We start from the raw sequence: 21,660 nt of genomic DNA, 5'->3' as shown, positions 1-21,660 counted from the left end.
CTGAATTCTCTTCTGTTCCCCAGATGCATTTCCCAGGATTCCAATCCAAATGAATCCTCATGCCCTCTATCCCAAGGCTCCTGGTACCATTCTTCTTCCTCATACAAAATTCAAATCTGCTCCACATTTAAGCCTGACTGTTTTCTTCCTTGGATTATTTGATCACCACAGCATGTGCTTAGTGAGACAGGTTTGACAGAAGAGACAGTGAAATCTGATTAGATTTAACATCAGTGAAATCGGATTGACTGAGATCTTGATCCCAACATCTCTCCATAGGTAGTTCTTTCTTGTTAAAATAACTTCATATTTCTCACACTTAGAGAGAACGTGTTCCCTATTTAAACTAGTTTAGTGATTTAAGAAAAAAAAGTTTGTGATCTCCTTTTGTTTTATTCTCCACATTATTTTAGTAACAAACAAACCAAAAGAAAAAGAACCCCACATCTTACTGAAATAAAAGAAAAAGATACACAGAAACCCTAAGAGACATTGTCTTAATAACCAGCATGTTTAAAGTTTTAAAGAAAGTAAACCTGTAAGATCAGATGCATATATGTCTGAGACCTACTTCAATTACTGGGTGACAAAAAAAATTTTGTATGTACTAAAAATTGACCTAAGAAACAACATACTGGTAGAAAAATTTACAAAAACAAACCAAATCTGTCAGAGATGCACATCACTAACTACAACCATGGTTCTTGGTATGTTTCCTGTGAATACACCAAAAGAAATATAACAAAGCCTCAAATTAAACACTTAAGCCTGTATTTCCTGTGCAAGGCAAAATTTGTGTATAACACATATCCAATCAGATTAGGAAATAATAATTTAAAAATGGGCCTCATCCTGAGAAAGTAAAGGCCAGATTTGTAAAACAAAAAAAGCCTCTCAGTTTCAGGATTCCAGTCAAAGGTAAAATGTATAGTTGCTGGAGAGTGAGCTGCTGTACAGTACATAATTTTATGTTGCACACTTAGAACAGCTGTTATCATCTGAGTACACATGGAGCTTAATAAAATATCAGTCCTAATAAAATACCTTTCTGTACTTCTGAACTGTCAATGAAAATTTTAAATAAATGTTATAATAATATAATCTTTCATCTCCTTCAGAAGAACGGACCCTGATACACCAACCTTTCCGAATATGGGTGACAAATCCCAGGAAAACAAAATTATTATACTTGAAAATACATTTGTATAAATGGAGAATTTATCTTCTGTATGCAGACAAATGACAGTACAAGTGTGTTTTTTTTCCCAAGATATTTGTTATTTTTCTAAATGCTCAGCAGTTTCTTCAGAGGCCTGCAGGTAATTCCAAATTAAGTTTGCCATAAAACAAAACCATGCAGTACAAGATGCAAACTGTAACAGTTGCTTTTTGTTTGATTACTAAGAAAATAAGAACATACCATCTGCAGTTTCTTCTTATCCTTATTAGCATTACTGTGTGCAGCCTCAATTGCAGTATGGTGTTTCCATGCCAATTCTTCTAAGGTCTTGGAATGAGCCTCCTTTAACTGAGCAGCCTCTCCTTCCAATCTTGCTTGTAATTTTACCAGCTCCTTCTCATAATATTCACGTTGTGTTTCCCTTGCTTCATTTACTTTCTATAAAGTACAGGAAAAGAAATGTATTCAATGCTTAAAAAATCTGAACAGTAGGAATAAAAAAATACAAAAACATTACTGATTACATAAATCTGTAAAAAATTAACTTCCATATAAAACAAATTGAGCAAACACTAAGCACTGACTACGTGATTCAGTAACCAAAAAGGTAATTTTAAAAGATACATGCAAAACAATACTACTTATTAAAAACTGAATTTGTCCTCTGTTTAATCTGGGAAAACAACAATCGGGTATCAAGCCTATAGAGAATTTCTGTTTAGTATTTTCAGACATGTTCAATGCATTTTCAGCAAATGGCTTTTTAAAATGCTCCTTAATCATTTCACATTTGTCCTTCCTCAGACAATTTAGATACTAGGCATATACACACAAGGTCATAACTCAAATGAAATTGTTAGAAGATTGTCCAAAGCAGTCTGACTGCATTGGATAATCTTCTAACAAAGAAGCATTTCATCTACCTTCCCTTTAATCTCACTTCACACTCTGCATTAGTCATTCGTTGTTGCTACATGAGATATACTTGAAACATACTGGTCCTAGTCCGGTCATATCAAACAAAAATTAAAGCATAATATTTTCTTGTCTGAGAATCCCAGTGTTCTCTTGTTTTATTCAACTAAAGCCAATAAGCTGTTTAACCTTCTCCAATGCCAGAATTTGCTGCCTTTGTCGCTCATCCAGACTCTGTGTTTTGCTTTGTAATAAATTTCTTTCCTCTTCCAGCTGGGACAATTTTTCCTTTAATCTAGACTTTTCTGATTCCAAGTCTCTGATTGTAACTTCTTGAGTCATTTGAGTAGCTTGAAGCATTCCAATGTGACCTAAAAACAAAACAGCTCTTTAAAACCTCATAGCATTGGTTTCATGCAATTGAAGTGCACATTTATACTCCAGTGATAGCACCACTCTAGTGGAAGCTTGCATATGGATCTCCCTTGTCTTCACTGCACTACTTATCTTCCTCTCCACTTCTCACTTGTTTAGTTGTATTGTAAAATGCCCAACAACAGCAGAGCACTTGCTGCTGGGGCGCCTTTCGTTTCAATTCTCCTCACTCAAAGTTGCGCGTTGACTCCCAAAGGAAAGCAGAATTAGGCAATTGTAAGAACACTGAAGAACTGATCCCACCTAAACCTGCGTATTTCTATCCTAGAATAAGACTGACAACAGAAAGTAGAACACTGATGTCTAAAGATACACATGTCATTGTTTTATCAAACTCAATTTAGCTGGCACACTAGATACATAGCTTTATCTGCTGTAAAACTTAGGAAATGACACTTTATTTTGCTAAAGGTATATGACTAAAAGATATAACAAAACTCTCTCTATAGTAAAGTATGATCTAAATCCTTGCAGGTTGGAGGCTTCCTTTTAATTTCTTTATGTATATTTTTGGGAAAAAACCAAACTGAGTACAATTTCAAACTACACAATATAATCATCTGTCCTTCACATAACCAGCTGACAAAGGTTTATGACTTCAGATATTTCTGTCTGCTCTTCTTGATATATTTATTATTGTAGGTAACTGACTAGAGCAGTGAAATTTCTGTTATTTTGGGAGAGGCTCTGGAGTGAATTGAAGACTGTTTAGAAAAAGAGGATACTTCTAGTTAGGTCCAACTGAAAGATGAGAGGTATTATTGACTCTGAATAATTTTCTACTGTTTTCTTGTAGTGTCAGTTTCTAGGAAAGACTGTTGTTTCCCTTCTCATTTTATTATAAATTTCAAAAATGACAGGTTGAATGGCAGTTCAGTTTTATAACAAAGCATTGCTTTTAAATTAAAGTCACTAAGGAATAGCTATGAAAGTGGAGTATATGATATTTCTCACATGACAAAATCACTGAGCCTCATGATTAATTTCCATTTGTTATAAAAAGTAAGATGTGCCAAGAAGGAAACTGTTTGTTGCCTGTGGACACAGATGTGAAGGGAAGAGCTATGAGATATATAATGAAATTCAAAAATTAAAAATGCCTCACAATTACTAGTAATTTCATTAAAAATGCACACTTCTAATTGTACTAAGCCCTGGAAAATTCTAGAACTTTTTTGACATTTTTGTTTGTAAAACTGAAGACTTAGGACAATGGGTATGCTTAGGTTCTGAAACATTTTTAAAAAATCCTTATTTCAAAAGTTCAGTCATTTAAGAAAGGTATTTTCAAACCCAAAATTTTATAACCTAGCAATAATAATAATAATAATACAATGAGAATTTTCATTTTTTCATACAAGTATGTCATACATATTTCATTGTAAGTACACACAGACACTGATCTAGAGCTTTTGTCCTTGCAATACAACACAGAAGACAGCTTTCGGCTTCCTCATGCCCTACAAAAAAGGTATGAAATGCAGCAATTTCCTTAAAGGTTGGGAATCTCAGGATAAATGGAAGAAGAGTATTTTAAATGCACCAAAGAGACTCAGAGTGTTCTAAAATTGCAATATGATGAGTAAACATTCTTTATGGTAATTAAGTATGAGAATTCAGTTTCTTTGAGGACAGATTTTTGACCATGTGAGCTGAAAATCAAGGAGATGGCAGTGGGCCAGCATCAGAAACCATTTCCAAACAGGCTGGCACCCAACTACCCCTATGGCAATTGCTTGGTGGCACCACTGCAAACAGAGATCCTGGTTCTTGTTGCACAAAAACAAAGAGGTACTGCAGACAGCACCACTGAGCTTGGTAAAGCTGAAAACCTCAGTGCCAGAGGACACCAGGGCTGGCCTCAATCGCAGGCTAGCTGACTCCATGCCATCAGTAAAACAGAAAAACAGCCTGGGTGTTTATTTCCACTCCATTTGGGGTGGCCTGGTGAAACCCTCTCATGCTTCTGCCTAAGGAATGAAGCAGCAACAGCTTTAGAGTGTATGAGAACAGGACTCTCATACAGTCACGAATTTTTCTGTGACTGCCTCACAAATCACCTTCTGGAGGGTCAGATGCCCATTTTACATTCTCTCAGCAGCAAGCCTATTCCTTCTAGCTGTTTCATCTAATAGGATCTTGCAGTCTTGGGCTCCTGCTGATTGCTATACTCTTCCAATATACGGCCTAGACTACTCCTGGGCTTGCGCTAATTTGTGTGGAAAACAATCAAGAATTGTTATAATTGGTCTAATTCAACAAAGCCAAAGATAAGCCAGGGGCCCCTTTTTAAGCCCTAGAACTCAACCTATTGTATAGCTGTTCAAGTTCAAGTACTGGGGCCCATGCCTACTACTGAGCACACTAGGGAGACAATGCCAAAGATGGAAAAGAAACCTGCGTGTGCACAGTCAGGTCTTAAGCTATTTTTTGTGCCTTTCCACATGACAGCAACTACAAAGGAGCAGCGAAAGCTATAGAGAAAACTTTAAAAAATTTATTATTCAATAAGCTGCAAATCTTCTGACAGTAGGTATAGAGGAAAGTACCACAGCGTCAGCAAAAAGAAAAGACAACTGAAAAAAAGGTGGAAGAACAGGAAGCATGTCTCAGTTATTATGTGAAGAACAGATGCAGAACAGAATTGTTCTGTATAAGCACAGTTCCAAGGCCTGGAAGATACGTACATGCCGTACAAAGTACAGCACTTGGACAAATGAGTACATAAAAAAGGAAATTTAAGTACAATGCATGTGATAGCAAAAAAGTTCAAAAACCTCAAAACTCATTGGAAAATTCTATGTAAAGCATTAAATAGTCTTTAGGCAGTCTAAACCTGCATGAGGCTGACAGAAAAAGAAAAGGCTAGAATAAAAGGATGAAGTTTGTGTCCAGATTAAGTTACTGACATACATACTGGCTTTGAGAACAAGATCAGTGGCCTGCTGCTGTAAGCGCTCTCTAGCAGCTGCAAGCTCGCTTTCCACTTCTTTGTGTTTGCTTAACAATGACATCTCCTCCTCCTTCACATCATCTAGCTGTTTTTGAAGAACCTAGAGGAAACACATAATACTTGTTACCATCATATACAATCATGTCAATTTAAATGAACATTAGGTTAAAAGGCACAGAAGAGACCTTTCAGCAAACAAGTTTTATTTACACAAAAGCTGAAATAGTGCAATATTATTCCCATATTCATTGTCTACTATATGTAATGCTTCAAACATACTTTTTGAAGATCAAGATAATAGGTACATGGCATGACAAGTAATGCATAAGAGAAATGTGACAATATTCAAAAGGTACTATAAAATGGTCCACAGAGTCTGGGGATCAAGTTTAGAAACCTGGTTTCTGGTATCTGAGAGTTTTTCACATTAAAGAATACATTATGTGTTCATAGCAGTTTAGTGTTCTCCATTGCAACTCAGAGTGTTTACTACTGACTGAAATTAAGCTACGTGTGGAGGGAGATACATAAAATGAGAGCTGGGCAGTTACTTCCATCAAACATTCCCGGGGCAACTGTTGGGACCAGCACTCTTTAGCACATTTCTCAGCAGCATGGGCAGTGGTATTGGGTGCACCCTCAGTGGGCTCACTGACAACACCGAGCTGTGGGGTGCAGTCAACTTGCTGGAGAGAAGTGAAGGGATGTCATCCTGAGGGACCTTGACAGGCTGGAGAGGTGGGACTGGGCAAACCTCATGGAGTTCAACAACACCAAGAGCAGATCCTGCACCTGGGTCAGGACGAGCACAAGTACAGGCTGGCTAGCCCTGGGGAGAAGGACTCTGGAACGAAAAGCTCAGCATGACTTAGCAAATGTGCACTCAGAGCCCAGAAAGCCAATCATGTCTTGGGATGCATCAAAAGCAGCATGGCCGGTAGGTCACAGGAGGTGATGCTGTCCCTCTACTCTGCTCTTTTTAGACCCCACCTGTACTCCTGTTTGTCCAGGTGTGGCAGCCCCAATACAAGAAAGACAAGGATTTTTCGGAAAAAGTCCAGAGGAGGCCACTAAATCAATCACAGGGCTGGATTGCTGGATCTCCTGTAGAGACAGGCTGAAAGAATGTTCAGCCTGGAGAAGAGAAAGTTCTTGGGGAGACCTTTGAGCAGCCTTCTAGTATCTAAAGAAGGCCTAAAAGAGCTGGAAAAGGACCTTTGACAAAGACATGTAGTGATATGACTGGAGGGAGTTGCCTTAAATTGAAGGAGCATAGGTTTAGATTAGATATTATGAAGAAATTATTTTCTTTGAGGATAGTGAGGCACTGGAACCAATTGCCCACAGAGGTTGTGAACTTGCCATCCCTGGAGGTGTTCAAGGCTGGATGGGACTCTAAGCAAGTTGGTCTAGTGCAAGGCAGCCTATGGCAGAGGGTTTGGAGCTAGATGATCTTTACTGTCCCTTCCAAGACAAACTATTCTATAGTTCTATGATTCTAAACTTTTCTTATGCCTTAAATCAGATGTACTAGCTCACAATAGCATATCTTGGAGAGTGTAATGTGTTTCAGCCATGCAGGAGGGAAAAGGAAATATTGTTCTGATTCAAAAGAAAATATAGATGTCTTATAATTCAAGTAACTGAAACAGTAACATTACAGAAACTAAAGAGGAAGAGAGAATTGGGGAAAACACTGTAGAGGATGTGTAATGAAACAGACACCAGATGTGGTGAGATTATGCATTTCAGCACCTCATCTACAGTGTTCAGAGTAGGACCTGATCTTAAAATCTGTAGCAGATACTGCACTAGACTCTTCCTCTTCTTTGGGAAGAAATTTCCTTTACTGTAGGAACGATCAACATACAGCTGGTTTCACCTTCACCACAGCTTTCCGTAAACTCACCTCCTGAAGCCCCTTGCAGAAGAGGCAGAGATGTGTGATGAACTGACTGCAGGCTCCCTTCACCATCCCCCTGCATCAGTGTAGGGGAAGTGGTTAGAGAATTGGGAATAAAGTTAAGTCCAGGAAAGATGAAGGGGTGGGGAGAAAGTGCTCTTTTAAGATTTGTTTAACTTCTCATTATCCTACTTTGATTTGATTGGTAATAAATCCTTTTCCCGAGTCAAGTCTGTTTAGATCATGATGGTAACTGATGAGTGATCTCTCCCTCTTATTTCAACTCAGAAGTCTTTCATTACAGCCTCTCTCCTCTGTTCAGCTGAGGAGAAGAGTGGTAGAGCAGCTTTGGTGAGCCCTTGGCATGCAGCCAGGATCAACCCAACACACTAAATAAAACTGTGTTGGAGTATAACCCACTGAGCAGCTAAGTATGGCACAGCCACTTGCTCACAACTGCCAAAGTGGGACAAGGAAGAGAAAAGGAAGGGTAAAAGTGGGAAAATTCGTGGGTTGAGATGAAGAAGATAGAGAAAACCAAAGCCACACACATACAAGCAATAAAAGCAAGGAATCCATTCACCACTTCCCATGGGCAGGCAGGCATTCAGCCGTCCTCAGGAAAGCAGGGCTCCATCTGGCATAACACTGACTTGGGGAGGCCAAGACCATCACTCCTTCCTCCTTCCCCCAGATTTATATGCTGAGCACTACATCATGTAATATGGAATATCCCTGTGTTCAGTTGGGGTCAGCTGTCCTGGCTGTGCTCCATTCCAGCTCCTTGTACATCCCCAGCCTCCTCATTGGAAGGGTGGGGTGAAAAGCCAAAAAGACCTTGACTCTGTGTAAGCACAGCTCAGCAATAACTAAACCATTCCTGAATTACTAACACTGTTCCCAACATGTTTGGATTTGTTTTCAACAAATCCAAAACATGGCACCCCACAAGCTCCTACTGAGAAAATTAACCTTACCTGAGCCAAACCCACTAACATACTGAAAGAGTGTGCAGTATTTCAGTTGCCACTTGTGAAAATATTGTTAATTAAACAATTAAGCCTAAAGTAGAAATAAATGAAAAAAAAATTGAAGATGACAAGCATATATGAGTGATGGAAAATTAAGTTTACACACTCTAATAACCTCAACCTAACAGCCACATGGAAACACTGCTTATATAGGAAAAGAAAATTCAGTCTTGGGAATAACATATCATCAGTCTCACCTGAACATTGTTTTCTGCAGTTCCTAGAGCCACCTGAAGTTTTTGGCATTTTTCCCGTAGGCTAGCAGCTTCATCCTGGACCATTTGCAATTCAGTTTTAAGTTTCCCCAGATTCTTCCGTAACATACTCTCCTGGTTCTGAAATTCTTTTCTTAGCTCCACTTCTTTCTCTTTGCAGGCATGTAGACTTTCTGCTGTAAAAAGCTGAGATCTTTTCAAAGAGTCAAGTTCATGTTCATAGAAGGACTGTGCTTTGCTGAGTTTGCCTTCATAGTCCTCAATGAGCTTTTTTTTTTCCAGCCTTAACTCTTCAACCTTATTGTTCAAGTCTTCCAGCTCCAGTCTATGCAATTCCTCCATTTTCTCTTGCCCCTTACTTAAAGTAGCATTCTGACTCTGATGAGTCTTCAGAAGTTCTTGAATTTCAAGCCTGTGGGCAGCTTTTAACTCTTCCAGAGCTGTACGCTTGTCCTTCTCATACTGTACTTGCAACTGTATGAAACTTCGTAGCCTTTCCTCAAATTTCTTTCTGATCTCTTCTACTTCCCTTGACATGGTCACTACACGTTGGACATGCTGAGCTTCTGCACAAAGCTGCATATCTTCAACTCTATCCTTATATGCTTCAAATTCTGTCAAGGCCTGATGTTTCATCTTTTTGTGATCTTCCAGTGACTCCTCCAAAACCTGAATCTTTCTCTTGAGATCCATTTCTTCTGCCACTTTACTTTTATACTGCAAGATCTTCTCTCTGGTCTCTGCAAGAATTTGTTGGATTTCTTCTTCATGAGCATCCTTAAGGGCTTGGATAGCTGCTTCATGTTCATCATTTTTAGTGTTCAAAGCATATATTACCTGAAAACATGAAATAATATTATATTTTATATTAAGAGAAAAGGCATTCTGGTTATCTGTTAAATCTCAATAAAAACATACCTAGGTACTCTGAAAGCTACTTCACCAATCTGGCTTGTTTCCATCACACAAATAAGACACCTCATGTAATTAAAGATGCAACTGCATAAATGCGGTGTTAGTCATGATATTCTTACAGATCTTAAAGAGTAGGGTAGTTTTTCTGCTTTTCTTAAACACCTAATTTTCCTCATGAAAGCCTTGTCTTTATAGCCATGTTGTTGCTATAAATATACTGGGGGGGGGGGGGGGGAAAGCACACTTAAAAACTAATTTTAAAAACCCTCAAATTTATTTGGAATAGTTCAAAGCACAGACTTAAAAAAAACTGGAGAGATCTTTCTGTAGGAAAATAACACACAGAGTATATATATCACAACAAGAAATTCAACTGGAACAAAAAATATATCTCAGATCCCTCCTTCCCAAACACTGCATGTTCTTAAATATTTCATTTCAGAAACATCAAAAATGCAAACACTAGTTATTCTGGATTGTAATCCTGATGGTTGCCCAGATACAATTTCACTTTTGACAGTTTATCTAGTAAACATTTTGTGTCTCCTAAGGTCTAAGGTGCCTTACTACATAAATTCACTGACTTCTCAGCTAGTAAGTCAGCTGAACAGAAAAGTTCAGGGCAGGGCAGCCAGCAATCTGGGGAGCCCAGGGAGCTAAATAGTTCAAGAAGGCTGTGAAAGCAGCAAAACCACGAGCATTCAATGAAAGTTTTAAGATAACCAGATATATCCTAAGGGATGTTTCAACTGCACCACAACATGGTAGATTTTGGTTTTTAACTAGGAAGTACAGCTAAGTATGTGTGTCTGTATATGTGTATGTCAGTGAATAAACTATCTATGCAATAGGTGGGGTTAATGCAATCTTTGCATTGCTTCAAGAACTCCAGCAATTCTCCCCATACTTCCTAGATATACAGGCAGCAGAGCTATAAAACACATCTGAACAACAACAAAAAAAGGTCTTCTGATTAGTGTAACTTGTGTATCTTAAAAATTAAGAAGCAGCAACAAAAATGAACACTGAAGAAGCAGCAGGGGATTTCTCTTTTAACTGAGGACAGAACCTAGACCAGACCTCCATCAGCACAGAACCAGGCAACAGAGGAAGTTCTGCTGACTAGCCCTCAAGGCTGGGAAATATAAAGAAGGTACAGAATTGACACCAAGAAAAAGCCTCTATGCTCCAGACTAAAGAAAAGTGTCTACAGTCAAGTGTTCAAATGAGCTACAAAGCTCAAAAAAGTTATTTTAAGTGAAAGAGCAGATTTAAGACATAGGGCATGGTGTTCCTTTGTTTGTTTGAACAGAAGTCCAGACATTTATTCTAGATTTTATGCCTTTTATGCATTTTAGTCTAAATTTATTCTAAATTTCATGCCTGAAATAACATACCCCATTCTGTTACCTGAGCCACAAAATCCCAAAAGAACAGGCTTTAAATTACAAGTGAAAAGAAAAAGGAAAAACAAAAAAGTTGTGAAGCAACATTAGATATAAAAAACCCACCCCCCTCAGCCTCACTTATCTTTATGTACCAAGAAATTAACTTAAAAATATCACAAAACCCACTTTTACCTTATTCTAATTCAATTTTTTAACAAATGTACATGCTACTTAATGAAAGAGGAAAAAAACATAGGTTTTCCATAGGTTTGGCAACTTGTTTTTAGTACTACTTACATATCTGCAGGTATCAAGGACACTTTTGGCTTTCTTCCTCCCCAGATAAAAAAAATAAAATAAAATTTCCTATTCTGAAGGAGCTTCATGGTACAGAGACTCACAAAGCTCTAACAAAACATTGCAAAAAATGATAACCACATGCAATCTCAATAGCAAAATCACAACTATCACTGAAATGGCCCTCACCCAAGGTTTTAACCTTCTATATTCTTATTGTCTTCGGTGATGCCAACAGTAACTTCTGATCACGAAGCTTTCACCTCCCTCCTGGTACCAGCAAACAGTCTCACCTATTGGATCCCAAAGGCTTATTTTCCTGCTGGTATAACGGTGTCTAGTGTTCAACTTCTTTGTTCAAATTAAAAATTACTTGAAAACAGATGGTTTGGGGTTTTTCTAAATGTTATATGCACTATCTTGCACGAATAGGCTTCAGTTTTGGTTAGAGAAGTGGAAAATGTAGTTTAAAAAGTACTATAAAAAATAAATCTCACACTTAGGATCAGGTCATTATAATAAGCAATTGCAGAACACTAGGTCAAATCCCACACTCAAAATAGCCCTTGACTCTCATCCTTGTGCACAGAAGTGCCATAATGTTTTTCACTTCAGGCAGTGTTCCAGTCTCAAGTTATGCAGCACCATGATCTGCAGAACGTATTAATCATAAAGGATTTTCAAGGGTATTATGATTTAGCAGTAGTAACCTCACTGAAAAGTCCAAGTGGAAAATAAATCCATGTGCAATGCCACATTCGGAAGATATCTGTAATTCTCATTATTGACTTGCTCTTTACTAAAAGCACTGAACAGCAACAAATTCAATTCAAATTCAAGCACAACTCGTACCCTAAAAGAAGGGCATTCATATCTTATGGGAAATGCAAAAATAAAATGCACACAACTGAATATTTCATCATAACATATGCCTTACAGCAGCCTGAATTCCAGCTCCATCAAATTAATATAAACCTCACTATTTTTAAAGAAATGGAATAGCTGTATCAGATTTTATCTTTGAGAATTTGACCCACTGTATTAACATAGGAACACAGGGAAAAAAGTCTGTACTAACAAGCAAAAAGCAACTTAAAAGCACTTCAACGAAACGCAAGCAGAAATTGAAGTACCTTGGAGCGAATGAATACATTTAAAGTTCTAGCTGAAATAAAGAGCTCCTTCTCAAGTAAGTTTCTGAAAATTGAAAAGCAATAAGGTTACAAACATTGGAGGTAGGTAGATAAAAGTTTTGCACTCTCTGTTTTTAAATGAGAGCATGAATCCCTACTAAGCATGCTTGTAAATGCTTTTTAAAATGATTTATAAATCCCTGCAGATTTTTTAGTACAACTGCTTAATACTAAGACCCATAAACGGCTTATTTGAGTAATTCATATTTTTCCAGCTCTACTCTTAACTGCACATAGCAATTCTTATCACGTGACAGGAAAAAAAAATCATGCTTTATTCTATTTTCAGTCAGCATATCATTTCAGAGGGACAGACTGAACCATACTCTAAGAATACTGAGATTGCCAGCTAACACTTTTTATACAGAACAGTAATTAATTATTAATGAAAACCTACTGAAATACTGTGTGCATTGATCTGAAGAACTACAACACAGTAAGTTAGTACCAACAACAGCAATAGCCTTGGTTATTTCAATAATTATTGTTTAATTACGTTCTACAAGGTAAGGTGAAGCAAGTCAGACCCTACGCTAACTTTGGTGTTTTAAGCTACACGGAACACAAACAACAATTCCTGCTCCACATTGTTTGTGGCTGAAAGTTTGGCTAAGAAATACTTTTTATCCCAAACCAGATGTTAGGGATTGGAAAGCTGACCAAATCTCGCATGGTCAGCTGTACTTCAGTCATCTGCTCCTGACAGCAATTTAGCTGGGATAGAATTCTATTCCAATTCAAATGTGTAATTCACTTGAACACTAGAATTGAGTGCAAATTCTTTTGCGGCACAGAAAACCACAGGCTATGATTCTATGAAAATACCCCAAGAAATGTGCATGGGTCATTTTCTCTAATTTTACATCAAAATGAGAGCTGATACCTATGAGAAAAAAACCACCACTACGCATCTTACACAAACATCAGTCTTATGACTGGCAAACCTCCACTTCAGACATGATGTGTGGGTCCCTGGGTAAGAGTACCATGGTCAGCCTTGTCCAGGTGAACTGCTGTGTCCCCAGTGCTCCCAGGGTGCTGCTGCCTGAACACCATCCTGGAACGCCAGAGCCTCCAGAGGCATTCCCAGATTTTGCCAGTGCTGCCCATCTCTGGAATGAACCACAGAATGACAGTGCCAACAAGAAATGCTTGTGCATAACCTGCTAATGATTAATAGGATGTGGACCAATAAGCCTGACCCATCCCTGCTCTCTGTAGGTAAGGTAAGTAAGAGTTACTTCACATAGGAAGTAGTAACATATACTGAGAAACAGTAAAAAGTGCAGCAAACAGAAAAGTTCAGCCTACAAAATCAGTCAGAAACCTTAAAAAAATTGCAAGCATTACTACTAATTAATTTTATGTAGAAATATTTCTTCTATGATAGCCCAAAACAATCATATGTTTTTCAGTACAATAGGTACTGCATTCGTTTTTTTCCCTTTTCTTTCAGTTGACCAAATAATGCCCAAAAAATGAGATATATTTATATATCAGCATTTAAAAATTGCATAACATGATCAATTTAAGACAAAATAAAATACCCAACTTAACAGCCAGGAAAAGTTTGTTTTACAGGACAAATTTCTTGTCCTTAGCACATTATAAGAATACAATGATACAGGAAAGTACTCCAAAGCTACTTCAAACTGCCTTTCATAAAAGCTGACCACAGTCACAGAGTACAGTATTACAAATGTGTTACTACATACAAAGGTAGACAGACAGTTCCAACATGTATAAAAAAAAAAACCCAAACCTCAAAACCTATATACGCCCATCTTTCTTTTTTTTTTTTTTAATTTAAATTTTAAAAAACATCCATTTATCCAGAAAGATCTTTTCCTTATGGAAAATCTCACAAATAAATGATGCTCTGTCAATCAAGATCTTTGTATTACTGACAACAAACACAGAAACAAACCTAGACCATTAGGTCAGGATTTCTTAGAAATCACAGGAAAGGTGGAAGGAAGACAGTGAGCTACATGGCTCACTACAAGTCTTTCTAAATACCTGGGCCAGTGCATTAGGGACACAGCACAATGAGCAAGGAAGGGACAAATATGGTCTGCAGCTGTAAAAGGAATGCCCCTTGCCAACAGCATCCCTGCCAAAAGCTGATCTAACTACACCAGTGTCCTTTGAGATAAAATGCACAGAGGGCAAGAACTTGATTTTTTTCCTAAAGAACACACTTTCACATAAAATTTATTATTCAAATATCCTTTATGTTATTCAACAGTCTTCATGTGTTAGCTCAATACCTAATTAAAATTCAGTATTTTATTCCTTTAGAAACTCTGGAAACAAATACTGGATAATTATGAATATTATTTTTATTACAGCAACTAGCTTTCCAAAGGAATCTCTAATGACTTTTGTTTACAATTAATTATTTAAAGAATGACACTATGAAGCTCAAAATAATTTCTAAGTATTGAGCATTAACAGATATTCACTACTACCTAGGGCTCTACTTTTGGATAAGAATTTTTTTCATTTTCACACTCATTGATAGACATTTAATTTTCTGTAAAAGAGGATAAGTTCAAGGCCATGCACCACTCACCAACATCCACATCGAGAATAAAACACAGGAGAAAAATTAATTTTTTATTTTCAGGTTCCCGATGTTTAATACTATATACAGTAGGTATAACACCTCACAGGGGCCCATACACTGAGAGGACTTTTCTTCATGCTCCTAAATACCTGCTCCTCAAGTACCTGTAATCTGATGTGCTGATAATCCATTTCTACTGTGCCAAGTACAGATCAGTATCACATTTAACTTGACTTACAGTCCTTCCTGTGTTTTGTTTATTTGTGTATGGCCCACACTGAAATATTAACTCTTTTGAATTGTCTGAAAATCCTACTGGTTTAAAATAGCTGCTTGCATTTACAGCTCAGCATGTTTATAAATTATTACAGTGCCTGTACCTTAAAATTTAATTATCAGAAAAAGGCATGCCACAGTCCAGTTAATGGTGGGGGAGGAGATGTCCCACTCAAAGAAGAGGTGCAGAGCACACCTCGACACAGGGACAGAGTGGTCAGCGTGGCTGAAGAGTCATTTATTCACTGGGGCCTTTCTCCTAGAGCTGTACCACACAGCAAATGAGAGGCTTTTTGGGAGCTTATCAGGACCTTCATGCTACCACAGCCTATCTAGGAAATAGGCACTTGGTCCAAATCCAGGAACGGGGATAGCCTTTATCAATCAGGTAACACAAATCAAAATCAAGGTAGCAGGTAAAGCTACAGCTACAGAGCACTCTGTAATCAGATTCAACAAGGGGAGCACATTACCTGCACCTCTTTTGATAGCCCAACACACTGAGCAGCAACATGAGAATGGAATTCACAAGTTCAGAAGCCAGGAATGGTTTAAATCTAAGGCCCCAGGGCCAGGACACAACAACTTGTCATCCTACAAGTGATTTTAGCAATCAGCAGTGCACCAAGAAGGAGCTCAGCCATGACAAGAGGTCAAGTGGGCAATCAGGCCCTGTTGCTCCTCCTGCTCTAGCAGCAAAGTGCTTCCAAGACTGGGTCCACCAGTGAAATACGACCAGAAGGGGACAAAAGGGGATTTGAAAGAGGCACCAGCACATATGTGAGAGTGACAGAAAGAGATATTTGGAGGCAGACTCATTCCATTAAACAGAGTAAATATAATACTGGATACAGGGACAGATGGCATCCTGATATGGTTAGCAGAAAATTTCCTTTTTTCCTTACATGGCTATTTTGGATGTGCTGCAGAAAAGGGAAAAGTGGGGTATTTTTCTCACCACAATAAACTGTAATGGAACAAAGGAATTTAATAACTGCACTCCATTTTCTGAGGAAGAAAAAGAGCAGATATCTCTTACAAATAAGTATAAAAACAAAAAATAAGAGGCAAAAGGAGGAAAAATACAGTTTACTTTAAAACTGCTTTTAAAAGAATCATGATCTGGCTGAAGTGTGACAGACAGATACAATGCTGCACCACCCAAATCAGGAGGAATTTCTCACTGAGAGGGTTGTCAAGAATGGGAACGGGCTGCTCAGGGACCTGGTGGAGTCACCATCCCCAGAGGTATTCAGGTAACTGGACATAGCTCTTAATGCTATGGTCTAGTTGATATGATGGTATTTGGTCATAGGCTGGACTCAATCTTGGACACCTTTCCCCACCTTAATGATTTTATGCCTCTATGAAACATGATACAACCTTCAGAATATCTTCAGCTGAGGCAAAAATTCAGGTTCAAAACAAGCAGTTGTGATGTCAAACAAACAAGAAATATCAATTAAATGGGAAGAGCTATATCAAGATAATATCACAGGACTATGAGAGATGGGTTGGGGATGCACTAGACATCTCCAGTTAGTGGCCAAGATGGCCATTAAAGAATGCTGCAGATGGACAGGCAAGTGGCCAGATTGAATTCAACTAATTTTCAGGAGTAGAACACCTCAGAATTATATGTACAAGCCAGAACAAAAATAATTTTTCCAGGCAGAAAGAAGTGGACTTGAAGACCTTGACAGAAAGACAAGAAGCAGCTGGATAGAAGTGAAGTGCAACTCTTTACTATAAACCAAATTAGGGAAGACATCACCATTAGTGCTTTGTATGACCTGGCACTTAATCCCCCACTTGGCTACTACGTGACATCTATTTCTGAGAGAAATGCTCAGCTGTTCTACACTGGCATTGCTGTCTCTAATGGAGTTACATAAGTTTACAGGGTACAGCAATCCAGTTCTGTACATTTATGTTGCACTGTTCTCAAACAGAGTCATTTCTAAGCAATATATTTATTACCTGTGTGACTGAGACATTTAGTTTTGTTAGTTGCACATAAGTTTGCTTTCTGTTCCAAAGTGTAAAATCAGCTTGCAGAATAAGTCAAAATAGAGTTTAATGTAAGTTTCTATCTCATTATGACATCAAAAATATTTTCACAATGACAGGTTTTAATACAACACAAGAATATGTTGAAGAAAGACTGTTATGAAAGAGGGTAAAATTGTTTAGAAACAGCTTCAAAAGTTAGTCAGAATGGGAACAAATTCTAGCAGAAAACAGTGGAAATGTTTTGTAATGGCTCCTTGAAAATCAACCCTTATTTTTAAACTCAACCACTTGTAAATCAGGTCGTTTTAAACACAACCAATTTGTAAATCAAATTGAGTGGTACTAAACCTCAAACTTGCTTAACTGAGAAGGAGAGCTCTATTATACAAATGTTATCAAAATACAACAGTTATTTACAATGCCTCTAAGACTACTTCAGCACTGTGACTTAAAAATTACTTATTCATCTCAAATTCTCAGCATTGTTTCAGAACTACATTACAGAGAAAACAGAGATGCCATATTTTCATCTGTTTTAATCACCTGCTAGCCATACTAAGTTGATCCTTTCTTTTTTCAATTTCTGTATTTAGTATCATCAAATTACACCTTAATGGCCAGTCAAGCCATAGTTAATGAAGTTGGAAATTTTCCCCCGACAATGTCATTCAGAAATTTTTCTCATTCTAAGTATTTTTAGAAGGAAAATATAATTTCTAATTCACCCATTATTCATTTTCTTAATAAAAAGCAAAGTCATATTATTCTTTGAGAAAGCATCCACAGAAGAAAAACAGCCTTTTGGTGCAAAATATGAGAGATGGCACTGAGGAAGTGGGTTCTCTTCAGTAGGGTCAAATGTCTAAAAGGATGACATTCACTGACATTGAAGCAATGAAAGCCTAAAAGGATGAACAGAATTTGAAATTTTCTGCAAAGTATATTTCTATGATAAATCCATCACACTTAGAGAATCTCAATTTGGAGTGAAAAAAACCAATCATATAAAAGGGGTAAGATTAGTCAGCTGATTCTATTTATTGTCAGAAAGCAAAGCTTAAGTTTTTCTATTTGGTCTGAAATAAGTATTTTTTTAAAGGCCACTATAAGTAATGTCTAACCCAGTCAAAGCAATTATATTGATATCTATTATAATTTAAATCCCTTTTTTGCTAAACTGGGCTAAATTATACTTCATACAACCACATAATCTGTACTTTCACCTACTGTATTTTCATCAGAAAGAGGCATTTAAGTCGTGTAGTTATCTGTACTACATAGATTAAGTCATAACACTCAAAATAATCCAAATTCTAAAAAATGACTGTCCCATTTCCTTCTAAATCTATCTCTTTGCTTTACTATTCAAGCTAACTTTCATTATAGTTCAATACTATAAACTTGCTTTTAAATTTTAATCCATTTCAACCCCCTATTAACTTTCACCATCTGAAGTGTCATATTTTTAAACATTTATTTTTCACCAGATGTTTATAATGAAAACCTGTCTGGTCATTGACTAGTTTTAGATTTTTCAATACATGGCTTAGAAACACATAGCTTTTTAATGACTAAGCGTATGCATGCTGAGTTGTCCTGCTTTTTAGTAAAACAATTTTTGTAGAAGTACCCACTAATATTGGGAACTGGCTTTAAATATTTAGAATGAAAGGGATTTGTTTTTTCTCTTATTTGACAAGGTGGGGGAAAAAAGGAAAGCAGGCATGATAGAGACAGAACAACAACTGCAGAAATGTAAAGTAAAATGAAGCATCTCCATTTCGAAATCTCCTCTAGAGGATATCCAAAGCAATATTTCTGAGTGCCATCACCTGAAAATGTCACAAGTACTTCTGGATAATTGTAAATGAAGTTGACACTAAAGAAAGATGATCTCTTTTCCTCTTAGTTTGCTTGTAAACCTGAAAGCAAGGCATAGTCAGCATTGTTATCACTCATACACGGTATTCATTCTTACTCAAGAGTCCTCAAGTGTTGAGCTGATGAAAGCATTAGCAAAAGGGGTTTTTTTGTATTCTGTTTTCCCAAAAAAAACCAGCAGTACTGTATGACAAGCCAGAGAAAAGGTTTTCCCAGATTCCTCTTCACCACCGAAACAAAGATCATTTTTGCACTCTCTCTGCCTGCAAGTCTTGTCCTCTCAATGCCTGATCTATTTTGGGTTTAATTTCCTCAAGAATTTCTACAGACTCTATACAATTTAAGTATCTAGTGGTTCCTCACAGCAGATGAGACCATGCAGATAATAATACACCACTAGTGGATCAAAGAAGAAATCATCAGTGTTTTGAAAAGCAGACTGGAAAACAAATCCATTGCTTGCTTGTACTTGATTTTCTACTTTCCAGACTTGTTAAAGGAAGGGAAGGCATGGAGCCTTCCAAGCAAATATACAGTTCCACAGAAAGAAATATTAGTGAAAAACACATACGGCAACACAGTATTTTTATCTACAGCATCTCTCCCTCTTCTCCCTCTTCCCTCTTCAAGAAGGCTTTAACTACAAACCACCTCTGGAAGATTTAATGCTAAGTTTCCAGAATAAATAAAGGAAATTCCAACCACAATAATGGAATTTTTAATAACTGCAGAAGTTGAGCTACTTTCCCAGAAAGAAACTACCTTGAAGCAGTTTCTCTTCTTTCCTCTGGAAAAAAAAAAAAAAATCTAGATTTTACCCAACAAAATAAAATCCATGGTCATGCTAAGTCTTATCACTAATTTGACTTTTTTTTTAAATATTATGGAAGCAAAATCAAAGTAAGCAGAAGGTAGCACAGTCACCTAGTTGAGAGTCCAAGTTTATTTTCAAAGCCAAGCCCAAGATGAATCTAGGACAAATCTGTAGTGGCCTACTGGGATACTTTCCAGTAACCTACAGGTACCAATCATGCAATGGAAAAAAACCTAATTCCTAGCTGCACCTCAATAGCTACACAATAATGACTATTAGTTTTGGCATGTGACACTCACAACTTACACGTTCAACATAGCAGCTGTTATAGAAACACCCTGTGTACAGAATCACAGAAAGGCTGAGGTCACAAGACCCATCTGGAGGTTATCCAGTATAACCTAGACCCTGAGCAAAGCAAGGCCAGACTATGCTGGGCCTTGCTCAAGCGGGTTTTGAATGTCTCCAAGGAAGACAACGATGCAACATATGTGGGCAGCCTGTGCCAGAATGTGACCATCCTCACCATAAAAAAAAAAAAAAAAGTGTTTTCTTGTGTTTTTGTTTGTGCCTATTGCCTTATGTTTTCATGAGACACCACTAAGAATATGCCTGCTCAGTCCTCTTTACTCCTCACCATCTGGTGTACGCACACATTCATAAGATCCCCCGAGCCTTCCCTTCTCCAGGCTAAACAGTTGCATCTCTCAGTCTCTCCCAGTATGACAGATGGTCCAGTCTCCTCAACACAGCAGCCTTTTGCTGGACTTGCTCCAGTACATCCACGACTCCCTCATATGGGGGAGCCTCCAAACCAGACCCAGCAGTCCAGGTGTGGGGCAGAGGGGAGGGATCACCTCCCTTGCCCTGCTGTGACACTCGTTCCCACCCAGTCCAGTGTGCCATTGACCTTCTCTGCCAGAGGCACACTGCTGGCCCATGTTCAGCCCGTGTCTGTCAGAACCCCGGGGCCTTCACTGCCCAGCTCTTTCCAGCCAGTCGATTCCAACACGTCCCCGCTGCGCTGCCCCAGATAGGCCTTTGCATCAGGTCCCTGTCAGTGCATTCCCCCAGCCTGTCCAGCTCTGAATAGCAGCACACCCATCTGTTTTACAACCTCCTGTCCCACTTTTGTACTGGCCACAAACTTGCTGACTGTGCATTCTGTCTCAACATGCAGCTCATAACAAAGATGTTAAACGTGCCGACATCTAGGGCACACTGTTGGTGACCAGCCCTCAGCTGGGCTTCACACAACTGACCACAAAGTCCAGAGGTGCAGCTAGCTTTTCGTCTACTTTAATGTCTACTTGTCTAGCACACACTTGGACAAGACTCACAGCCACACAACAAAGAACAGTGGAGATGCAACTGATTTTAAATTTCCTTTAAAAAGTCATACCAAAAAGAAAAAAAGAAAAAAGAAAAGGACTAAATATATTTCTTCCTCATAGTATCTAATGTACTCAAAGTTTGTGCAGTCCCCTCCACCACAAGTTTTCTAAATCATTCAATAAAGAAGTGGAAAAAAATTCATATACATAACTAGGAAAATTGTAGTATCTCCATCAGAGACCTACAAGAAAATTGATGCTCTTATAAAAGCATATAATTATACTGCTTTGTCCTAAAGCATCTCTTTTTTCTATTCATCCCATTAAATACAGTTAAAGTAGAAACCT

At 37.9% G+C, this 21,660-nt stretch overlaps 1 protein-coding gene across 7 annotated transcripts in view; it reads right to left on the bottom strand.

The window, feature by feature from the left end:
- The window catches only part of FAM184A (family with sequence similarity 184 member A), a 74,105-nt gene that overhangs the window by 38,804 nt on the left and 13,641 nt on the right, over window positions 1–21,660 (bottom strand). For all 7 annotated transcript variants that reach the window (XM_058019701.1, XM_058019703.1, XM_058019704.1 and 4 more), the window contains exons 2-5: window positions 8,615–9,469; window positions 5,448–5,583; window positions 2,285–2,466; window positions 1,421–1,618 (exon numbers count right to left, since the gene is read on the bottom strand). In XM_058019701.1, coding sequence (XP_057875684.1) covers window positions 1,421–1,618; window positions 2,285–2,466; window positions 5,448–5,583; window positions 8,615–9,469 — 1,371 coding nt within the window. The remainder of the gene's footprint in view (window positions 1–1,420; window positions 1,619–2,284; window positions 2,467–5,447; window positions 5,584–8,614; window positions 9,470–21,660) is intronic.

This window comes from Melospiza georgiana, chromosome 3 (assembly GCF_028018845.1).
Source record: "Melospiza georgiana isolate bMelGeo1 chromosome 3, bMelGeo1.pri, whole genome shotgun sequence".
Lineage (NCBI taxonomy): Eukaryota > Metazoa > Chordata > Aves > Passeriformes > Passerellidae > Melospiza > Melospiza georgiana.
This window is presented reverse-complemented; position numbering and strand designations above follow the sequence as displayed.